We start from the raw sequence: 23,958 nt of genomic DNA, 5'->3' as shown, positions 1-23,958 counted from the left end.
TTAATCCAGTTTGAACCCAAACCAGACCACAATGTCTGAATGTAACCTGAACCAAACTGAAGCGATTTCCAGTTCAACACCCTGTGGACCACTGCTAAATGAAGAGAAGTTTGACAAGATGGCAACGCACACAGTCACATTGTTCTCAAACTTGTCTTTGATGTTTTTTTTTCACTGAGAGACACCGTGATTCAAAACTAACTAGCTCAACAACAAGCCTTAACCAAATCAGAAAATTACCAGTCAAGTAAAATGCAAGCCCTGCTAGAGATCTAGCAAAGAATGAGTTACAGGTTTGGTCTGCTTGCTGGAGACATTAATTATGGAAGTTTTATCTATTACAGAGCACCCTGTACTTCATTATACTGAGGGACACTTCATTTTTGTTCATTTGCTTTTTCTTAGAAAAGCTGCCACAGTTGCTTTGCAAACTGTGTGTTAGTTGGCAGGGAGCCCACACTTTTGGCTCTTGTTGGCAGGGACTACCGCTACTTCAACGATGTGTACCTGTTCAACTTGGATCTGCGAGCGTGGACCAAAGTGGAGTGCAGCAACTCTGGGCCTTCACCGCGTTCTGGCTGCCAGCTGTTGCCAGTGGATGAAGGAAAAGTTCTTCTTTATGGTGGCTATTCACGTGAAAAAGTCAAAAAGGACTTGGATGAGGGAAAGGCTCACACAGACATGTTCCTTCTCCAGGCTGATAGTGAGTGCTAAAAGCCCCTCATATTGGCAGATTAAGTGATTCCTCAAGTGTTTGCCACATTTTCAGCCTACGGGGTGAAATGTATGATGCTCATTGCCAAATGAATTTGCCAGTAAGTGTATGTGCCAAAATTGCTTTACCCTAAGGGGCTGACAACTGGCCAGAATGTGTTGTGAGATGCTGATGGAAATGAAATGACCATGGTTTGTAGTGATAGAATCCATCATGCTGTTTGCAATTTAAATAGGAATTAGAATTTTAAATTGGCAAAGAAAGTCTGAAGAATCAGTAAGTGGCATGGCCTGGCGGGGAAATCTTGGTACTTCGAATGTAGTGTATGAGATTACTGTGCATGAGTCGGCTGTTATTAAATACAGCATACTTATTACTTAAAACTGCAGTCATCTATCATTAAATGGTTGCATCTTTATTCTATGCGTATTATGAAGTAAAGAAAGTTCACGCTAACTACCAGCACTTGTGCCCCACAATGCATGGCAGCACACATGTTGTTCTATGCACCTGAGTTTGCGAGTAAGTAGTACCCAGAATTGTGTGGTTTCCCTGTGAGACACAAAATGCCATCAACTAGTTATGCTGTAAATGGGTGCCAGCACTACAATGTTAGCACACGCGGGGCTATGACAACACGCTGAACTGCGTATCACATGTAAAGCGTCATTTTGCTTTTGAGAAATTAACATTGCTTGGCTAAAAAGCACTCTTGATGGTTTAAAGGGTCCCTCACTAGGTCTGGTCATTTTTAGCTGACAAGTGCAATGTATACAAAGCATGCTCACGATCGTGTCTGCTAAGAATGGCATCTCTACGTGCCGTGGAAAGAGCTGAAATTTGAAACTAAACACCGTTTGCCCTTCTCCTTGTGGGTGCCGTGCTCCAAGACGAGGGTATGACGTATTTCACCAAGTGCACCTACGTACATGTTTATGATGTGACGTCGCTCATAGTCACAAGAAATATAGGCTTCCATTTCGTCTGCTTGTTCCCAGTCGTGCGTGCTGAGAGCGAAACTATGTAATTTTCTACCGTATTTCAACGTGCGATCATGCTCTGTGATCCACTTGCGTCTGCCTCGATGTTCGTGTAGCATTGACTTATACCGCTAATCAGGTGTTCTTGTGCACAGTGCGCAAAATCGTGCGCTGTGCAGCAAAAAAGCATGAGGAAAACAAAAGAAGGCGGGGCCCGTGACCTATGCGTCATGCGATCCTCCAGCTCCAGTATGCGAGAACGCAGGGAAGGAATTTCGCTTGCGGAGGCTAGACGGGGCAAGCAGAAAGAGCATCCTTGTTGGCGGGGACGCTCGCCTCCTGAAATCATGGGTTTGCGGCACTGAAATATTTCTATCTCGGCTGTTAGCGAACCAATTTGAAAAATTCTTGTGGTAGAACACTCCCAAGAGGGCATGTAACAACTTCCAGAATATAACCAAAATTTGCTATGTGACCTGCTGAAGGGGCCTTTTAATGACCAAAGCCGTTAGACAGGAAACCACGAAAACATGTAGCTATTATTGTAAAATAATTTAATACTTCGAAAAATATGAGTCTCAGGAACATCGGCCTGGTAAACAAAATAATAATTTCTCACATCCACAGCCACAGTTGTCGTCTGCCTCTCACCAATGCCGGCATATAATCGCTGTCATGTTCACCTATCGCTGTTTCAGCGTTCTTCTAGTGAATGACTACATCCCCATTGTAGATAGAAAAATTCTTATAAATAAACCATTGCATTTTCCGCATTACCACTTCACAGTAAGACTCACTGACTGGCAAGTCTTCCATCGCACTAAAAGAAAAAATGGATACCGTGAAAATTGGTTGTCAGTTCCTTTAAGTGTGTGACCGTGACAGCTGTGCTTTTGCAGCAAACAAAAGCATAGTTGAAAAAGAGTTCGCAGTGGGCGATATAGTTTGTATATGGGACTTGTGTATGTATATTGAAAGCAGCATGTGGTATTTGCCTGTCCATTCCTCCTCCTGTTTTCTGCCGAAGGACTTGCACCACAACACAGCCTCAACAGTAAACGCAGGGTGTCTACCAGCCGTGAAAACCAGGAAAGCCGAGAATTGTCAAGCGTGTTGAATAGTCTGGCGTACTCAGGGGAAACTCAGGGAATTTGTGCTCCTATCAGGGAAAATTAGCTATGATTTTATTGAAAGGAAATGAAAGTCACGCTAATGCTGGCTCAAGTAACAGAGGAATCATAACGAATCATCTTTCATGCCGTGTCGTCAGCTGGAGGAGTTGCCAGTGTACAGCCAAGACCGATTTTCCGGACGCCTGATTTTTGGGGACATGCCCGATAATTCGGATGGCTTCGTGGCACCACCACATACCCTATGGAGTCGATGTATAAGGGCTAAAATTTCGGACCCAAGAATCCTTTGCCGTCCGATTTTTCCGGACGTTCTGCCATGACCGCAAGTCTGAAACGGCATTAAACAAAGCCACTGCTGCTGTCATTTTGGTTATCTCGCCGCCTTGAACCGGCGCTCTAACACGCAGATCCGCTGGCAGCCATAGCGACCACCGCGGCAACGCTAGGCGAAGCTGCTTCGGCATTCGCTATTAAGATTCTTGCCGTTCGGTGCCGTGTTCCGCCGCGTTTTTGAAGGAGCGTGAGCTCAAAAAGCAAAGTGTTGGCTGTCACGCAGAGATGCAAGTGTCCCTCATCCAAACCAAAATAAACTCTTTAAAGCAGTTAAGCGCAACACTGCAGCGTGGTGCACAGGCTGAGAGTAGTATGTCAGGACAGTTGAGGTTGACTTTTCAGCTACTCAGAGGGAATCTCACTTGTGACTGGGCCTCATACCAACGAGCTTGCTATAAGTTGATATAAATAGCTCATATTCGAAAATATTTGCTTCTGTAAGCATATTTTTAATCCTATTTGAAAATGTTCGACTCGGTTTGCTATGGGCTTTACCATTTTTTTTTAAAGATATTTTATTCGGGGTGCATCTTACTAACCCCTCCCTTCTGCTTTCTTTCTAAATAAAATAAACATTACTCCTTACTATTCAAACTGGATTAAGTCTTTTATTTTTTTTTATTTTTTTAACATGCTTACTAGAGAGTGACAGCATCGGGTAACATGGTGTCAGCTCGTCTTGACATAAATTTCTGTGTCACTCAGAGAATATTGCAAAGGCACTCAGAGAAAACCTGGAAAACTCAGGGAATTAGGAAATATCAACTGGGTAGACACCCTGAAACAAAACCACCTTTCTGTCAGCTGTTTAGATGTTTCCCTCAGCGTGCAGGTATAAAAATATAAACAATTCATAACAGTGCTGCATACAACAAAGCATAAGCAGCCATGATAGTAAAACACATTGTAATGTAGGCATTTTAACCCCTTGTCACATCTGACAAAAATAAAAGTGCAAAATTGAGTTATTTTTAGAACTCTCAGTTAGCAGTTTTTGCAAGGGTACTTCACATAAATAAAAGCTATAAAAGACACAAAGGCAAAGATAAGACGCTTTTTCACATTTATGTCTATGTTTGTGTCACTGGCTTACTTGTGTTGCCACATGCCAACTTGCCAAATTCTTTACCTTGTATGACCTTTGTTGCACTGTTGTCAGAGAAATGCGTAGTGGAAGCCATAGTTATAAAAGCTACTGACAATACATGAGTGAGCAACACATCAGTGGCTCTGAGAATTAAACTACTAGTAAAAGAGGGTGCCAACATAAGCATTTATTGTCTAATGACATATTTTGCGATTCTTTCTCCTTTATAGCTTCTGAAAAAAAAGGCATGAGTTTTTAGGGTTGTACAGTACAACTATTATCCGACTTGGTAAATAGAATAATAATATAATATTTGGGGTTTTACGTGCCAAAACCACTTTCTGATTATGAGGCACGCCGTAGTGGAGGACTCCGGAAATTTTGACTACCTGGGGTTCTTTAACGTGCACCTAAATCTAAGCACACGGGTGTTTTCGCATTTCGCCCCCATCGAAATGCGGCCGCCGTGGCCGGGATTCGATCCCGCGACCTCGTGCTCAGCAGCCCAACACCATAGCCACTGAGCAACCACGGCGGGTGACTTGGTAAATAGAGGTTTGGCCTCGTTGATGTGACATTTTCGTTGCTTTACAGTGCAAAACTGCAGAGGCAGAGAGGAAGGACATAGAGTGAGTGCTAATTTAATCAGGTTGTTTATTGGAAATGGATACAAATATATATAGAGAAAGACATTGCTCAAAGCAAGGATGGCTTGCAACGCTAGGCCACATACAGGAAAGATCATTCTTTTTTTTGATAGCAATAGATGGCTATATACTGTATAGGCATATACTGTATAGGCATATACTGTATTTGCACAATAAGCACACTTGCATAATAAGTTCACCCCAAACTTTGCTTTTCATGCTTTTCATAACTAGTTTTTTTTTTTTTTTCTCCTTATAATAATCGCACCCCCAACTTTGTTGCCATGCAGTCTCCTGAACGAACGGCTGTACTCTAGTTTCTTAGTTCACTCACTGCGACTGATGACAATAGCACATGTCATTGAGAGCCATGCTTTCGGCATAAAAATGAATGCTTCCCACTGCGGTGCCAGTGCGACAGGCAATCAATACGACACCTAGACAGTTGTGCAACTAGAAGCAAGTAAATCGGTGAGCTGTACTCTCGCCCTATTTTTAAAGCAAAGCTTTTGTTGTCTACCTCCCCGTGATTTGATGTGTTGTCAATGTTGTTGCCATTGACTATCTCACCATGTAGAAGCTGTCGCTATTAGGGATACAATCACTCTTGCGAGGTCTCACATGACTTGGCACCAGACACATCGCCGTATTCGCACTTTTCAGATACGCTAGCATTGTTGCGCATATTTTCTCCAAAGCTGTAGAGGGCAGCGGTGATGGGTTCTCATCTTATGCGATTTCCGCAGCTTTCAGCACTTTTTGGAATGGCGACAAGCAATCGATGGGCAAAAAAAAATATTCTCATATTCCTTGTAGCACAATACAAAAGTCATGGAGAATTTACCGGTTAAAAAATAAGGAAAGTGCAATAAAGCTGAGGATTGGGAGACTGTGAGTGATGAAACGGTTGTGTACAGTGAGTATTTCAAGAAAGAATGCTTTTCTCTGGCCAAATTTTGGTTAGTGTTTCCAATGTTGTGCCACATCCAGTGTTTCTACTTCACTGACTCTTTTGCGAGTTAATTGTGATACACTATCAAAAAAGAGTTCATATCTAGGCGAATGCGGCTGAAGAAGAGTGCTGTTACTTCAGAAATACGCAGTTCAGGTGGTAAGAAATTCGAACCTAAAGCGTAACCTTTTCACAAAATTTGATGACAGCCGGGACAGTCTGTGCTGGTCATTGCTGATCATCTCGCACCCATCCTCTTACTTGACACTACTAAACTGCTCACGTATCCACGAAAAAATGCTTACACTAGAACTGTTCATATGAGCAGATGCCAGCCAGCCATGACGTCATATGTATTATTAGCAAAGGCTGCCGTCCAGTGGTAAACAGCACTTACAATCGAAAAGCTTTGTGAATTCGGCCCCTAATTTTTTTAGGATTTCGAAAAAACATTGCATAACTACAGTGACAGAGTGAGACATGCCTCTTATCATGACTGGACATGACAGTTATTATAGCTTAGAGTGTATTAGCGCGCTATATTTTAGGTAGCAACATGACTGCCACCTCTAGCTTCATTCATACCTGACCGGCACTGTGGTTTGGCTAACTGCTGTGTGCCTATTCTTGAACATTACAGAGATATTAGAAAACATGGCAAAATTCACTGATTTTTATGGCACTGTTTCGGTCGCAAACTTCAAGGTTTATCCTATATGTGAGCTTTTTACTGCACTTGTTATTTTCAAACAAACAGACTGAACATGGACGACGGTGGTCGTGGTCTCCTTAACTCCGCAACATGTAATGTGGTCAGCGTTAAATGCAGCCTCATGTTCATTGAGGCACCATTGCCTTTCTCTAGAAGGTCCAAGGAATGGGCTGAGTGGCACTAAAGACTCGTAAGCCACTTGCTTCACGAGACACACATTTCCTTGACCCTTCAGTCACCTCTATACCTGTCACGTTAAACTTCTGCCGAGCCAACTAGAGGTGCTGGTAAGTGTGAATACTCTGGCTGATATAGTTTCTGGCACTGTGTCAAGCATGTTATCTTTGCACAGTGCCAGGAACGCTTCCAGCTGTCTACTTTGACGTGTCCTGTGCCAGGTCATGTGAAATCTCTCAAAGGTTATGGTATCACTGAAAGTTCTTGCTTGAGAGTGTTGTCCTTGCATAAAACTTAACTTTGCTCTGCAAGGTGCAGTGCAAGGCATCGTAGTTGATGAGTGTTGCTGGACGTATTCGTCGCCAAAATCTGCTGCATGTTTCTTTTGTAATGCACTGTTTTGTATGGCCAGCTGAGCAAAGCTTCACTTACACTGATTCCTACAGTGCTTGGGATCTGCATGTTTGGGGTTTTTTTTTTTTTTTTTTAACTTTGAAAGGGGGTGACTGGTCTGCGACTGCTGTCTGTTGCTCACTTTTCTGCCTGTCTTGCATTTTGCTGTGGGTGATCGGCCATAATTACAATTGTACAGCCGGTTTTTTAAAATATAGCACTGTGGAGATGCAGTGGAGCGTCGTAATAGCGCTATTGGAAGGCATTTCGGTGTTGACGAAGTGCGCATGCACTACTGGTGAAAGCAGCACGACTAGCACCTTACTACAAATCGAACGCATTGAGCCTTTTGGAGGCTGACTACTGGAAAGCTGTCACTGTTTACAAAAGGCTTTCACTATTTACAAATAGTGCATGTGTGTATTTGCTACTAGGCTAAGTTATACAACACATTTTTTTAGTCATTACCGTCTAAATTTTTGCTCTTTCAAAAAGTTCCAACCTAATTTATCCTGCATATTAACGAACCCCCACACTTTGCTTCAGTTTTTCAAAAAAAGAGGTGTCTGCATTATGTGAGTAAATACGGTATATATGCCCACTTCCAATAAACAACCTGTTAAATTTAGTACTCATTCTGTATTCTTCTTTTCTGTCTCCATGATCTTCTAGAATACTGCGTAATATTATTAGACCTGTAGCCACCAAAAATTAGTGATCATGGTTCTCTGGACATTGGTTGTTTCGTACTTGTCTTGTAATAGCACATTGTGTTTTTGTCGTATGCATTGCCTGAAGCTGTCTTCTTGTAAAATGTTCTTGCTTATGAAATTTATTTTGATGGTTAAGTAGGTTAAAAATAGTGTCAGTATATTGTTTACTTTGTCCACTTCCGAAAAACTGTATTTGCAGTTGCTATCAGTTTGGGATGCATCTTTATATGTGATTAGGGCACTGGGACATTACTGCAAGCTCCGTGCCCAGTGCCTGACTATTTAGGTGTTAGGAGTTAGCTGCAATATTGGACAGCATGCCTGGAAGGTCTTGTGTTGTGCACCTCCTTATTTCCCTCATTGATGTCAACATGCAAGGTGTGTTGAAGAACTTTAATGTATACTTTGTGTTCAGTCCCATTGAACAGAATGTACACATACGGTGAATTTCGGTGCTTTCTCTCTCACCGCGTTTATTTTTTCACTCCCTTATGCTGCTTTCTATGTTCAGGGCAGCCAACTACACATTGTCTTGATTAACCTCTTTGCCGCTGCTTTGACCAGGGTAAAAAATTGTGAAAGTATTAAATAGGCCCTGAGATACTGAAATGCGTGGAAGAACTTCGTTGGTCCATGGCACAGATGAGGTTAGTCCTTTATGTAGGAGAAGAATTTGACAGCATTTTCTTCTGTTTTCTTACTTTGTGGAGAAAGCATCTGAAAGGAAAAGTTGCTTTAAATGTTAGTAATCTTTAACATGTATGCTGTTCGAGATGCCACTTCAGAACAGCTATAGCACAGAGTATTTGATATACTTTGGGGGAAGCATCTTAGTAAAGTGCTGGTGCTGCAGTTTATCAAGCACGGCATGAAATAGAAATAGTTGATGTTAGAGCTTGGTATGCTGTGTCAAAATGCATCCATAAATTAGTTGCTTGAAGTACCGTGTATCCACCATACTCCTTATCGTAGTTGAACTTATGGGAAAAATGGGCTGGAAGCGCTCAAAAAAACTATTTAATATACGTTCAAAAAATCATGAAAAAGCATTATTTATGAACTCTTGGAAAACTTATTAATATCATTAGGAGTGACATTTCCCACAATTGCTTCCTTTTTCAGTATAACTGCTGCAGCCTAAATCTGTTCCCCCTTTTTTTATGAACAATTCAATTCTGAGTGAGTTAAGTGAGGGCTCCAGCAGGCAAAGCTGACCTGCAGCAACAGCTGGACCAAGAGGATTCTATCCCCCTACAACGTTGATAGATTTTTCTTTTAAGATGAATACAATTTGGGCTTAGAAATTTGGGCATCAAGGATTGAGAAACGGCTTTGCAGGTTGATGTAAAATGTGCTCTTCATGCATAGCGCGCAGCTCCGGCAAATGGAAATGGACCACAGTGAAGCAGTCAGGCTGCCGGCCAAGTCCTCGGAGTGGCATGTCAGTAGCTGGCCAACCACAAGGCAACCGGGCGTACTTTTTTGGAGGTGTCCAAGACCAGGAGGAAGAAGAGTCCTTGGTGGGCCACTTCTTCAATGATCTGCTTTGCCTTGACATTGACAGGGCTTTGTGGCGGCCAGTCATCTTAAATGTCGCCAATGACAAGGATGTTGCACAGTTGGGTGATGGCAGTACCCAAGAGGAGGAGTCACATGATTTGCACAAGCTCACCATAGAAGACCCTGTAAGTACGATACTGTGGAGGCTGATGAGTTGCTTGCTCTGCTTGGTGTGAGGCAGGTGGCTTTAAAGAAATCATTTCATGTTAAGGTGTGCGAGTACATAGTACATGAATATAAATCAAATAGTAACTTTTTATACACAGTCAAACCTCATTATACAGTGGCACAAAAATACTTTCGTTATATCCAGTATTCGTAATAAGCATGCACACTAATAGAGTGTTTTAGTTGAGCGTGTTTACGCTCCGCTAAGCAGTTAAGCGGAGCGGAAGCGCGAATGCGCATGCGCCGTCCGCTTAGCCGTAAACGGGACAGCGGAGCGAGGAACACGGTCCGCTTAGAAGCTGCCTGAGCGGAGCGTGCCGCGCAGGACTTTGGCTAGCGTTGGCGTCAGAACGGATTGGATTGGATGCAGAAAGCAAGCGCGCTGGCTAACACGTGGCGTTGCCCAAGACGGCGCTTTATTTTCCATTGGATAAAATGGACCGGTAACGCATTACAAGCGCACGCCTAGGTACTTCATGGAGAAATAACGTATATATATACATATATACGTTTTACTGTATAAGAGTGATCATAAAGTGTTTTTATTTTCTTTCATTACCCTGAATTTAGCTAGGGGGCGCTGCAACTACGAAAGGTCCGCTCCGCTCCGCTAAACGTATAACTAAAATTTGAAAATCGCCCGCCGCTCCGCTGTGGCTTAGCGGGGCAACTCGGAGCGGAGCGTACCGTAAAGACGCTCAACTAAAACACTCTAATAATGGAGAAAAAAATTTGTGATCAGTCTGTGTGAAAAATATGCAAATGTAATGCCTCCAGTATGCCAGCAAAGGGTCTTCTGTGAATTTTGCTGACCTATTGGTAACTTGCTATGCCAATACGTGGCATGGGAACAGCAATGATCTGCATACACATGCTGTTTACCGTCGCTAATATGCAACCATGTGATTGGTGTGTGCTGAGTGCAAGTGCTGACCAATCTTTTAGACCCAGAGGAGGCTGCACACTGACCCTAGCCCCACTACCATGGCTGTCAGTCTAGCCAGTGCGTAAGATCTCACGCTCGATCGCCGATGAGGTTTACCGGTACAAACATAATCGCTGGTGCCCGCATGTCTTCCAGAAAGTTCTACACAATTCGTGTCGCACATACATGCGATCAGATTACACAAGGTTCGGTGACAACAGGCAGTGGATAGAGCCATTGATAACATTCGAGAAACTTCCGATACAGGCAGGCGTGTTCTGCACTGAGCGATAACATTTGTGAGACGCTGAAATGCGGCCACCCGAGAAAGAAAACAAGTACACGTGTCAATATTGGCAGCAAGCTTCCTGCAATGGCTTATTACCAGCCACTTCTCCTGCCATCAGCAAATTTTTGTAACAACCATAGTGCCAATGTTGCTAGGCCTAACCAGTGCTGCTTTGTGGGGAGTTAGCAATTTTGTTCATGACCACTATGTTTGCAGTATCGTGCGTGAATAATGTTAGAAAAAAATGTGTGGCAAACCACGCTGCATCTGAAATTTCAGTTGCTGTTATAGATTGGTTGTAGGGGTAAGTGGTGGTGCAGGTAGGAAGTTTGAATAATGTTGCAGGTCGGAAGAAAAGGCAGGTGTTTTAAAAATCAGTCTGTGACTGTATTTGGCATTATTGCTACCAGATTATATACTTTGAGCCACGTGCAAATGAAAATTTGCTTCGATATATATGATGCTATGCTGGACCCTGCTTTTTCGGTTTTATTATAGTAGGATGACGCTCATTGAAAGAAGCATTATTATGTAATTTTGTCTGATCATTTGTTATATTAGGTTTATACTGTAGTTTGATTAGTGAATTGGTTAGCTATTTTTTGTTAAATTTGCGAAATACATCTTGTGTAGTCGACTTTTGCTTCGGTCGTTGATGTCTAGGGAGCTCAGTGCTGGTTCTTGACCATCTTGAGTGTTGTGGGACCTTTGCTGTAGCATTCTAGCGGTGATTATGGCAGACGTCCACCTTCTGCTATCCTGTTCTCGGAGGTATACGTACATCACCTCCAGGACGAAGTTTGGGAATGAGCTTGGTTCCTTCATTGTACTGTCACTGTGTTGCGTGCTTGTGCCTCTGCTGCACTTGCAGGTTTGTATGTGTCAACAAAGACAATGATGGATGCTTCAAGATTTCTGTCTTATACTAGTACAGTAAACCCTCGTTAACTTGAAGTTGTTAAAATGGAAAATAATTTAGAAATAAGTAGAGTTTTGAGATAAGTGAAGTCATGAAAATAGAAGCCTGCTGGCCATGCATAGACCACATGGAGCCTTTCCAAAATGCTGCCAGTATTGTTGTTAATCACTTTCGCATGCATCGGCACCACACATGTCAGCGCCTATGACCGACAGCATTACTGGCACCATGCCAAGACAGCCTGCTTGGCACAGAGTCAAGACGATTCAGAGTCAAAACTGACATTTGGGGCAATTTGGTTTAGCTTCATCTTGAGTAAACAGTGCAACACAGACATGGACAACACCAGCGCCTATCCTGTCGCTTCTTTAGCTCATGTCCGTGTCTGTGTTGTGCTGTTTTACCCATGAACAAGACGATTGATCCTAATGCAATGTTTGAAGCCAGTCATCCAAGCATAACTGGTTCCAGACAGCCAAAAAGCTGTTGCTGCTCCTTTCTGCATCGTAATAAATCCCGGACAATTTCACTTCGAAAACTGAAACTTTACTGCAAAAGAGCGCAGCTGTCATGCCTTTAGCAGACATCCACAAGTGATGCAGCATTTACACCTCACCGATCATGAAGTGAGCATCCTTATCAAGCCACGATGTCACTGAAGCGCTTTGGACTCGCATGCTGGCTTCTTTTGGGCACAGTGTGTGGGCTGATCGCGCCTGGTCAAAAGTGCCAATCAACTTGCTCAATGTCATGATTAATATCCTGTGACCATATTGCGTCACTGACAGTGTTCCTAAATTAGAGGAAAGGAAAGAAAAAGACTCCGACTCGACACCTAACTCCAGAGTTTGTTGCAAAATTTTTTTTAGATAAGGGATGAAAAACACATGGGTTGACATCATAGCCGGAAACAATTTCACTTGAACGAACGTTTCAAGATAATCAGAGTTCGAGTGAACAAGGGTTTACTTTAACTCTTTCAACTGGAGATCCTAGCCCTTAATCTTGAGTGTATTGTGCCACTCGAGAAATGCATCATAGTAGCTTGTAGTTTCATAGATGCACTTATTCAGGAGCTTCTTTGCTTCTTGTACAGTACTGTGAGCCTGGTTCAGGGCACTGTAAGGTGATTTGGGCTGGATGTAATGTGAGTGTGTGTGTGGCAACTTCATTGAATATCCTGCAAATTGATGGCCTGGGCGTAGGCTACGCCAGGGGCAGCAGAGAGACCCTGTCTCTCGGTAGCTTCCTGGGCTTGCTGGATGGCCCAAAGTTGGTCCTGGAGATCTGAGCTAGTCAGTGCAGCCCTCCACCGCGCACCTAGTTCATCCAGGGAGGGGGGGGGTCTGCAATTTTCCTCTGAACTATTTCGCAATCCCAGAATATATGCTTTTGGGTGGCTCCTCTGTTACCACATAATTTACATTTGGCATCAGGGTATAATTCCGGAAACGTGGTTAAGATGTACCGGGTTCGTGTAAGTTCTGGTTTGAAGGCGCTTCCAGTCAGCCGCCTGAGGCCTGTCTAATTTTGGACTAGGAGGTGGATATACGCACCTCGACTTTCTATGGAATTGGATAATGTCACTGAATGAAAAACGTCTATCCCTATCCTTCCATTCCACATCCTCCTTGGCCAAAGCCCCCCCCCCCTCCCCCCCACCAATCGGGTGTGGTTAATGAGTCCTCGTGCAACACAGTGGGCAGACTTGTTAAGGTTGGCAGTGGCGGTGGTTTCGCAGTCTGTAAGGGCTGGGAACCAGATGATTTTCTTGTTGTAAAATTCCTCAGGTGATAAGAGTTTGGCTTTATTGTTTAGAATTCTTGCAGCTTCAACTGATATCCATTCTCTGGCGTAATTTCGTATAGCCGATTGATAGTCGCTAATAATGTATCTATATTTGGGAGAAGCGATAGCCAGAGCAATGGCAACCTCCTCCACAACCTCAGAGACCCTGGTTTTGATTGAGCACGTGTGCACGATGGTACGTGAAATTACTTGGTCCTGAGGGAGGATTTAAATCTGCACTGTTGAATGGTAAACTTTTGTCCAAGATCAATTTCATGGGAAGTCTATACAGAACAAATGTCTTAATCGTTGATTTTGTAGTAGTATTGTGTAGCTGATGTAGCGGTCCTCTGTTATAGTGAAGTTGGGGACGGTGTGGTGAAACAGATCAATGGCCACAACTTTCCAGGGTGCCGTTGGTACAAGATGGCGAAGCACTGGTTGCCTTTTCTTGTTTTCTTTACACTTTCTGCAACTTTCAGCATATTCAATATCTTTGTCCATGGCTGGCCACTGAAGTCATTTCTGGCACGGTGCAGCATTTTGCTGTGTATGCTGTGTCTCTTTGACACAAATATGCACTTCAGTCCCTCTGGAATAAGGCTATTCGACCTGAACAGTAAGTTTTCTTCGTAGATTTCATCTCTCTGTGGTCAGAATTGTTTCAGCTTGCTTGGCACATCCTTCTTATTGGTTGGCCATCAATCTTTTCCATACCTTAGCACAATAGTCATATACAGTAGACTTGCGTTATTCCATACCTTAGCACAATAGTCATATACAGTAGACTTGCGTTAATTTGACTCCGGTTAATTTGATCCTGACTGAAGGTCCCGGCCTGTGCCCATACATTTCTATGGGACCAAACTTTAATTATTTGAATTCTGAAAGTAGCCTTCGCCTGATAATTTGAACTTGGCTGGTGATCACGCATGTGCCTGACCCCAATGGTGACCACATTTGGTGACTCCCCTAGCCGCCATGTTTCTCTTCGCAGCACTTAAGGTTCAGTGAATGTCTCAAACACATGTCATATCCAGTCGAAAACTCCTATTTTCAACCTACCCCAGGAAGATTTTCTAGCAAAAACTGCAACTTACAAAGAGTTAATACAGTAGTTATCCTATTCTAACGTACAGTTCTTTTTTTTTTCTTCCAAGGAACTTTGTCTAAATTTCTTGGGCGGTTCAGTCTAATACGGAACCAAAACCGTGTTCATGGCATTCGATGATCAGAGCCAGCCTAGCCAACGTCATCGCCACTGCCATCACAAGATAGCTGCCACTGATGGTGACAAAAGAGTTTTCTTGCATAGGCTATGTTCCAATACTCTCTGTAGACGACAAAGTAGTTGACTAAGTGGACAGTGGATCTCAAGTCTCATTCCACTTCTCACCTATACGTCTAACTAGACAGCTTTGCAGAGACAACATTGAAGTCAGAAACGATGCAGGTTACTTTCCTGTCAAAACATCATGGCAGCTTAGCAGGACGCTTGGAAACTCTATGTGAAGGTCATCTGCGCACAAGAAAACATAGACACGCTTTCCTATGCCCTTATTGCAAGTCACATAGTGTTTTTATAGGTTTGTAGGTGCAAATACTTAAAATACAGAAATAATGTGTGCTTTTCTCAGCTTTTTCTTGTCGCCGCAAGGTGGCGTCAGGTCTCAGAAGCGTGTTCCATACGGTTCAAAACACGTTTTATTGGTCTTCAAACTGTCTTGGCTGTCTCCTTAGCTGTCTATGTAGACTGTCTCCGATGCTGGCCAGAATTGGAACACACCCATAGATGACGACGACACACCGCTTTCAGTCTGGTTACGGAAGCACATTCAAATGATAAGTTATTTTACACGTTCAGCTAACAGCAACAAGTCACACCACTTCTTTGCATTCCGGAGAATTGTATGCATCATAGGACAAAAAAGCGAAGTGGTTAGTAGAGGAGTGGGCCACAATTCATTTGTGATTGTTGTGGAGTTGCTTCATAAATCATCATCATTATCAGACTATGTCCACTGCAGGACGAAGGCCTCTCCCTGCGATCCCCAATTACCCCTGTCCTGCACCAACTGATTGCAACTCGCCTGCAAATTTCTTAATTGCACCACCCCTAAAAAAAAAAAGCAGCCTAGTTGCTGTTTCATTCATTACCCCTATGTCATCTTCGTCTCTCTGTTCTAAAGCTGCATATTTGTTTGCAAGCACCAGCCAAAATTGGTCTGCTTTTACCCTTACTGCCTCTAGGTTGACCTGCTTCTTCTTGACTAATTTTACTCTTTCTCTCTTCATATTGAAAGAAATCCTGGACCTCACTAAGCTATGATCACTGCACTTTACCCTACCTATCACTTCTACATTCTGCACTACGCTGGGATCTGCAAAGAGTATGAAATCTATTTCATTCCTTGTTTCTCCATTAGGGCTTTTCCAGGTGCACTTCCTGTTGCTACGCTTCCTGAAGAAGGTACTCATTATTCGGAGCTTATTCCTTTCTGCAAATGCTACCAACATCTCTCCTCTAGTGTTCCTAGAATTGGTGCTGTAGTTGCCAGTTGCTTGTTCACCAGCCTGCTTTCCCCCCACTTTTGCATTGAAATCAGCCATGACTACAGTATACTCAGTTTGCACTTTTCTCATCACTAATTCAACATCTTCATAAAACTGTTCTATTTTTTCATCATCATGACTGGAGGTTCGAATGTAGGCTTGTACTACCTTTATTATATACCTCCTATTCAGCTTTATTACAACTACCGCTACCCTCTCAATAATGTTGTAGAATTCATCAATGTTGCCTGCTATGTCCTGATGGATTAGAAGTCCTACTCCATATTGTCTCTTATCTGTAAGTCCTCTGTAGCAGAGGACGTGGCCGTTAGTCAGCACTGTATAAACCTCACCAGTTCTTCTAACTTCACTAAGGCCGCTAATATCCCACGCAATGCCTGATCATTCCTCAAAGAGTCTGAAGCTAGCTTCACTCACGAGCGTTCATGTGTTGAACGCTTCCCGGCAAGGGGTCCAGACATTCTTGGAGCCCTTGCGGGTTTGACTGCTGCCTTGGCCAGGTGCTTCGCAGCCGCTGGGGACTGAGGGCCATGGGTTAATTGTAGGGGTCATGAGGGAGGTAGTGGCCAAATACTGCACCAGGGAGGCCAATACCTAATCAGATGAGGGAGCGTCTTTGTTGAAGCTTAGTAGGCCTTCCTAATTTGGTTGCACCTGGACTAGTACAGCCCCACTCGCTCTCTCTCTTCATGTTCTTTGGCCAGTGTGAGGCGCCACCCCAAGCCTGAATATGTAGTGTATTGAAGGAGGATTTGAACGTATGACCTTCAGACTAGAAGCCCGTTCTACCTCTGCTCCATGCCATCGCCTCAGTCACATAGCTACAAATGGAACACTTTCAATGGATTATTAACCCATGCTGCTGGATATGATGTTCCAACTCCACCAACCCACGATCCGACGAGCCAACTGAATGACACTCGATAAATGCAGACTATCAAATGTGCTATGGATCGTACAAAGGACATGTTGTGGCTCTTAATAGACAGTGATTAAGTGCTATCCGAGAGTAATGACGATGGACATTAGGTAAATAAATTCAATTCTGTGAAGCTGAAGTTTGCTGGCTTCATCTTTCTTTATTTTATTTTTTTGTCAGAATTGGAGCAATGCTAAGTTCTTTTTGCTTAAGTATCAGGTGTGCGTTTGATTTTTTACTTTGTTAGGAGGTCCAATGTCATTTCTACATTAGTTTTTTATATTGAATAAAAAAAAGTGGGTCTGCATTCGATTCAGGGGCATTTTAAAATTGAGGCAAATAGTGCCAGTGAATCTGCATTGTCTTTTGGTGTTCTTTCTGCCTCTAGTTTATTTCAATCTGCTTGATAATTCTACCGATTTTGTAGGTCCCGCCAGGTTCGAATTAGTGGAAGAAGATTGTATTTCTGTCATTAGCTAGAGCGCAGGTATTCTTCCAAAGTTTCGTCCTTTCCTAATGCACTTCTGTACAACACCTCAAAATTAAATTCTAGTGTCTTACATGCCAAAACCACAATATAGGTATGAGGTATGCTGTATTGGGGGGGGGGGGGGATTCCGAATTAATTTTGGCCACTTTAGGCTCTTTAATGAGTACCCAATGCACGGTACACGGCCGTTTTTGCATTTCAGCCCCATCGAAATGTGACCACCAGGGCTGGGATTTAATCTCGCGCCCTCGGGCCTAGCAGCACAATGCCAAAGCCACTACACCACCACGGCAGGTGGCTTAAACACCTCTTCTCCTTTCTTTACATAGAGCATACTTACTATACTCCATTTTATACACATCATGTACAAAGGTAGAGGGACTTTTCTCACTGCTCACATATGCAAAAAAATAATGTTGCACTTATAAAAGACAGATGCATGTTTGTGTTATGTAATTTGATGTAAATTAAGTCTCATATATTTGTCACAAAATATGGTGTAATTATTACATGGAGGGCATTGGCAGATACGACCCTATTTATCACACAAGGAGTGAACTGACATGTTTCTGTGACCAGTGGCCACAGTGCACTGCTTGTGCTCGTGACAGACATAGTATGTTGCATACTGGAAGGACAGAGGTGCACAAATATGTGAGTTGATGCAAGTTTACATCCACAAGCTGCGCTTGTAATATATGAAGTAGTTATTCCATAGAAAGCATCGCAGATCAAAAGCAACAGCACCGTGAAACTTGCGGAGTAAAACTTTTACGATCGCACTACTTGCGTAGCTTCAAAAGTGTTGCCTGCTAAGTATGAAATGGAGTACAGTTAAACCTTGACACAGCGAAATTTTGCGACATTGAATGACCTTCTATGCAAAGTGCAGTTGCCGACCAATTATTTTTTACACGGAAAGGCCTGTAAAAGCTCAGAATAATTGGGCAGTCCGAAAAAACTTATTTCAATAACTAAAAAAATCAAACAATTAATTGAAATTGAGAGCCAGCAACCGCTTTTATGGTTTGATGCTGCGCCGTCGAAATCATTTTCACAGTGGAAAGCTGAAAGAAAAACGCAAGTCCAACGCACTGTAGTGATGGGTGTAAGCAAAACTTTTGAAGCCGTTCCGCCACCGTGCAGTGATGCCACGGCTGCTGATTTATCAGTAGATCTACTGATTTTTAAATTTTTCTGCTGAGTAAGTCATAAAGCGCTTGAATCTACTGATTTTCTTGCTTTTCTACTGAAACGAAAGCAAAAGCTGCTACTTTTTCAGTACAGAATTTATATTAATGTGATGCCACCTAGCGAGCGAAAAAAAAAAACGTGGTAGGCACCGAGGTTAACATACATTCTTGCGTTTCCAGACTCTCAATCGTGGCGCTACTTTGTCTTTGAGCAAAGTGGGGAAAAGGCATAAAGTTTCTAAATAAATAATATGAAACTCTATGGGAAAAGGTGAGACGGTGAATCCGTGAAAGTGGGTGCACTACCGTACCCCACAACTACGAAACCACCATCATCATCATCATCATCAAACTATTTTTATGTCCACTGCAGCACGGAGGCCTCTCCCAGCGATCTCCAATTACCCCTGTCTGGAAGATACTATACTCTAAAGCTTTCAGGTACTAACTACCATCTGACGCTTTTGAATAGGCCATCGGAGGGCTTCACTGTTTTAAATTCGTTCTTGACAATGGCTCTCTGGATCCCCGGGTTTTTCAAAAGTGTCGCCAAGAATCTCGGGGTCAATTTTTGTACTCTTTCTTAGGAGCTACAATACTACAACAGAGTACTAATATAAGCGCTGAATTTGTGGGCTCATAAACTGAGTGCAAAAATCGAAATTAAATATCTACTGATTTCTACTGATTTTTTGCGATAAAATCTGCTACAATTTTTTTATGTGTCGTGGCAACACTGCCACCGTGGCTAGCCAACATAACCTCTAGTGTTGCCCAAAGTGGTACCACACTGAATTTTATGTTCACAGAACAGAATGGCCGCTCTCCACACAGTCTAAAGAATATTGCATCAAAATCCATCAGGTGCCGCAAAAAAGCTTTGCTTGAATATTGCATGGTATTGAGGCAACAACTTGAATTATGGCAACTTCTCTCCTGATGGCACATTTTCTGTATTGTGACATTGAGTGCGCATCATGTCCGAAATATCAAGCAAGGGCTGGTACGTCGCTGTTTCGCATTGATTCAATAGAAGATGTGTAAGTTGGTTTTTGCAGGTCGTAGTGCCGCAGGTAAGTGCAAGCAGCTTCTAAAAATCTGTCGGCTACTTATATCCACTTATTGCAGGAGCAGCACACTCACCGAAAACACTTTTATTTGCCGTAAAAGCATGTGTTAGTTTCAATTACTTTCACTGGAAATTTGTCCAATTCTTCAGCAAGTTGTGGATAGCTTTTTTCTACTTCAAGATCATGGTGAGCGAGTTCTCTGGTATTCTGAAAAAAGCTCCAACGTCCTTCCCCCCCCCCCCCCCTTTTTTTTTCCTGATTGAAATCGTTTGCCTTGTCCTCCAACTAGAGGGCATTGCATTTAGTAGTGCCACCTGTTTTTACCACTACTAATGCTTGCACTTGCCACTCGGCAACAACAAAAACACCAAATTGGGTTTTTGCTGTGCAGAGTGCGCAGTGCTATGCACCGATACATGTGCCTTTTAGTGCCTCTGATCGGCACCGCACTCGCCAGCTTATGGCCTCCGAGATCTGGTGGTGCATATCCAGCAAAAATTGCCATTGCCGCAGAAGGCTGCGCTTTGGTAGTCACTCTCTGTTGCACGGCACGCAATTTGAAAATTTCATTAGCAAACAACCGCATGTAATTCAGCCGTTTGACCACTGGTGCCCTCACAAGTTTCTATTTATTGCCTCAGTCTTCCTTTTGGACAGCAGTGAAAGTTGTTAAATTTAAATTCTGGATAAACACTCTTTGTTATATTGAGGTTAAAAATAAATGGTGTTCTATGGACATCCAAGTTATAAAAAGTTAAATACTTTGTTATATCGAGAATTTTGTTGTATTGATGTTCATTATATAAAGGTTTAACTGTATAGGAGGTCACGCTTGGCACGCATCACCAGCAGGTCACTATGTCACTAGTAGGTGATGCTTGGCAAGCACATCAGCTTGAGGAAGCCAATCAGCAAAGTGCTCATCATCACATTGGTTTTGTGAACCAAACACAAATTCTTTTTAGGACATTTTAACTGCTGACCTGTAGTGTTTTTTAATACCGCATTTGCTCGCACAAGGCATACTTTTTTCTGATTTCTGATACTACTATGTAGTATTTGTAGCCTCTAACAATGAAACGGAAAACTGTTTATACTTGATATCACCTGTGCATCATCATTCGTTAAAACTTTAAATAACCTTTTTTATATATAAACACATGTGGCATTGTTCATGTTTTTTTAGCTGATTCCACGCCTTATGTAATACCCCCTCGTGGGGTCTTTAAGGAAATGAAATGAAATTACTTAAGGTGCCGTTGCATTGCTTCCATGTCTTATGCCCCTGGCTCTCGTGTTCCTTCCTGTAGTACCGTCGTCATTCCATTGCTTGTTGGTTAGGTGGCATCATCATGTGAGATGCATTCAAACTTGTCTAGGCTGTGTGCTTTTGACAGTGCCATTTTCTCATTATGATTGGGTATTACAAATGAACAAGTGTGATGCATAGATCATGCAATGACAACCATGTCTGTAAATAAAGCATTACGCAAATGTGTGGTATGTAAAATAGCTGAAAATTCAAATGAAAGCTTGCACCCCCTTCTCTTCAGGCCAACCAATTTCCCAAACTGTAGCTCTTGCTTCCATGTCACGTGTCTTGCTTACAGTTCACAAATAACTGCCAGTAATGTAAGCAACTTGCAGATCCTTGAGAAACCAAAGCTTGCAAAACCACCACCGAAAGTGTACCATGCTGGATGAAAGGAAAAGAAAGAAAAAAAGATGCGATGGAGATCACTCACCTCCCTAAACCATTGCCACACAACATTTCATTTGCATCAATCTGCGCTATTACTAAACCTTGTTTAAAAAAAGTGATTTTGGTAGAAAATTTCCTCAACAGCACTTTTAAACTTCCAGTGTATAACCAAAATATTTGTTCGAGCCTGGTGAGGCATGTAGTATTAGCATATAACAGGCTGAACTCTGCAAATCTAGTAGCCAGTAGCTCCTCCCTTTCATTACCATCATTATCAAATGGTGGCATCAAATGTGGTCACATTCTCTTTTCATGTTGTCACCTTTTTCATGCTGCTCAGTTGCCTGGACATTGTCATTAGCATAGTGCGTATTCTAGAATAAAAAGCTTTGTTTACAATGTAGCTCCCACATGACTTTTTTTGTATATTTTCGAAATGAAGAAATAGTTGGTATTACTTTGATATTTGAAGCTAGTTCTTTCTGCCGTTATAGAACCAATCCAATTACGAAACTCATTTATTTTAACATTCCTATGAAAAACTTTGTGTTGTGTCTTTAAGTACGCAGTAGCTTACTTGCCAGAACACATGTTTATTGCAACTTGCAGTACAACGGAAAAGAACCACAAGGCACTTACGTGGCCGTCTTATATAGCTATACAGAGCTACTAATCAGTGACATCACAGACACACACACACAGGCATGTGCGTTCTATCTAAGATACACAATTCAAGACCTCAGTGACGTCAGAGTGCCACTACAGGTTCTATCTAAGGGGTGATGACACAACACTTTGTATGGCATGAGTTATCATTATCAAGCATAGTTTCAGAATGTGGTGTGATCGTAAGTGAGTAGCCTGCATGTGATACCCTGCTCTTGCAATAATTTCTGGTGGCACTCTGTAGTCATGCTTTTGATTGCAAATGCAGCATACCATCATATGTTATTGCGAATGAGTCAGAGTTCATCATTCAGGTTAGTTCAAGTATTTTAAGCTCATTTTGCACCTCTCTGCTTAGACAACCGAAGTTAACTATGCATGGATGTCAACTGTGAGTGTTTTTTTTACCAAAGTAGTTGTTCTAAAATGTGCCTCATAGAGTAATGTTCGTGATTTTTTATTGTAAGAAAATTTTTTTCCAGGTTGTGACATCAGATGATGGTGTCTTCACAGTTACAATTGGGGCAACAAAGGAAAAAGCACCAGCAGAAGCCATGTGCCAAGAAGCCACAACTTCAGAGGCACCCAAGGATGCCTTTGCACCAGTTCCTCGTATGAGCAGCTGCATGGCCATCAAGCACGGGATCCTGTACTTGTATGGAGGGATGTTTGAAGACAGTCACCGGCAGTTTACACTTTCCGACATGTATGCACTAGACCTGCGCAAGTTGGATAATTGGAAAGTGCTTGTACCATTAGATCCACAAGCGCAGGAATGGCTTGGGTCTGACGACTCTGATTCTGACACTGAAGAGATGGAGATAGATGAAGATGACGAGGATGACGAAGACAGTGAGGAAGGTGCATGTGCTCCACCTGACTCATGAAGAAGTAATTGTTTTGGATTTCTGTCTGGTACATATAAATAAATTTCTTTAGTGAAGACAAGTATATATTCTTCAAGAATGTAGTGAATTTGTACTTCAATGTTTACCTTAGGTTATTAAACCTCATGGTTGTAAGTTGTATAGATTTAATTCTACTATGAGTTACACTGTTACAGTTGATGTAATAGTCCTGTGATTTTTATGAATGCAGCAGTGTGGGAAGAAAAGGAAATAGCATAAATAGACTTAGAACCAGAACCTCCTAGTTTAAACAAAATGCGTCCACTTGTAAGAAAAAGTGTCAAACAAGAAAACTCAATAACACTTATTTCTGATGCTTTGGCTTTTCTAACTTTTGCCACTTAGTGTCTTCAGTGAAATGCTACCACTGTGGCTTTATGCATATCAGTGAAGAGAATCACCGGATGTCAGTGGCGTAGCCAGCAATTTCGTTCGAGGGGGGACTCCTGTTGCAGCTCAGCCTCCTCCAAATACATGAATAATAACGTAGTAACTGCATTGGCACTGTCAAAGATGCTGCAAACGTATTCTTAAACGCTGTGCACTGTGAAGACAAGTAAAATATGTATTATTTCATAAAAGAATATATTCTTGTGTCACGAAAATGGTGCCAGAAATAACTGATATCAATGCTTCCATGTTTTTTTTTCTATTTTATAAGTAAAAAAAATACCACACAAACTTTAGAACTATATCAGTTCGAAACCAGCAAAGCAGTGCATGCCGCTGATACGAAAAAGCTGGCCGATCCCATGCCCTGTGGGAATTGATGTTATGCGAAGCAGTATGCGGGGAGCCTACCAAGTTAATGAAACAACCATGAGAGCACCAAGACATAGGCAGCTGTTTCATGACCTACATGACGCATGACTTGTCATTTATGTTTTTCAGGCAGTCTCGTCATACTAGGCCAATTTAGGTACGTGCCTAGACTTAGGCAGCTGT

General features: G+C 42.4%; 1 protein-coding gene across 2 annotated transcripts in view; it reads left to right on the top strand.

Moving 5' to 3' along the window:
• The window catches only part of LOC142591631 (kelch domain-containing protein 4), a 46,423-nt gene extending 23,367 nt beyond the window's left edge, over positions 1 to 23,056 (top strand). For both annotated transcript variants that reach the window (XM_075703928.1, XM_075703930.1), the window contains exons 6-8: positions 480 to 703; positions 9,211 to 9,527; positions 22,588 to 23,056. In XM_075703928.1, the coding sequence (XP_075560043.1) occupies positions 480 to 703; positions 9,211 to 9,527; positions 22,588 to 22,992 (946 nt within the window). In that variant the 3' untranslated portion in view covers positions 22,993 to 23,056. The remainder of the gene's footprint in view (positions 1 to 479; positions 704 to 9,210; positions 9,528 to 22,587) is intronic.
• Positions 23,057 to 23,958: the final 902 nt, after the last annotated feature.

This window comes from Dermacentor variabilis, chromosome 1 (assembly GCF_050947875.1).
Source record: "Dermacentor variabilis isolate Ectoservices chromosome 1, ASM5094787v1, whole genome shotgun sequence".
In the NCBI taxonomy this organism is placed as follows: domain Eukaryota; kingdom Metazoa; phylum Arthropoda; class Arachnida; order Ixodida; family Ixodidae; genus Dermacentor; species Dermacentor variabilis.
Note: the sequence above shows the minus strand (reverse complement) of the source record. Positions and strands in the feature narration are given on the sequence as shown.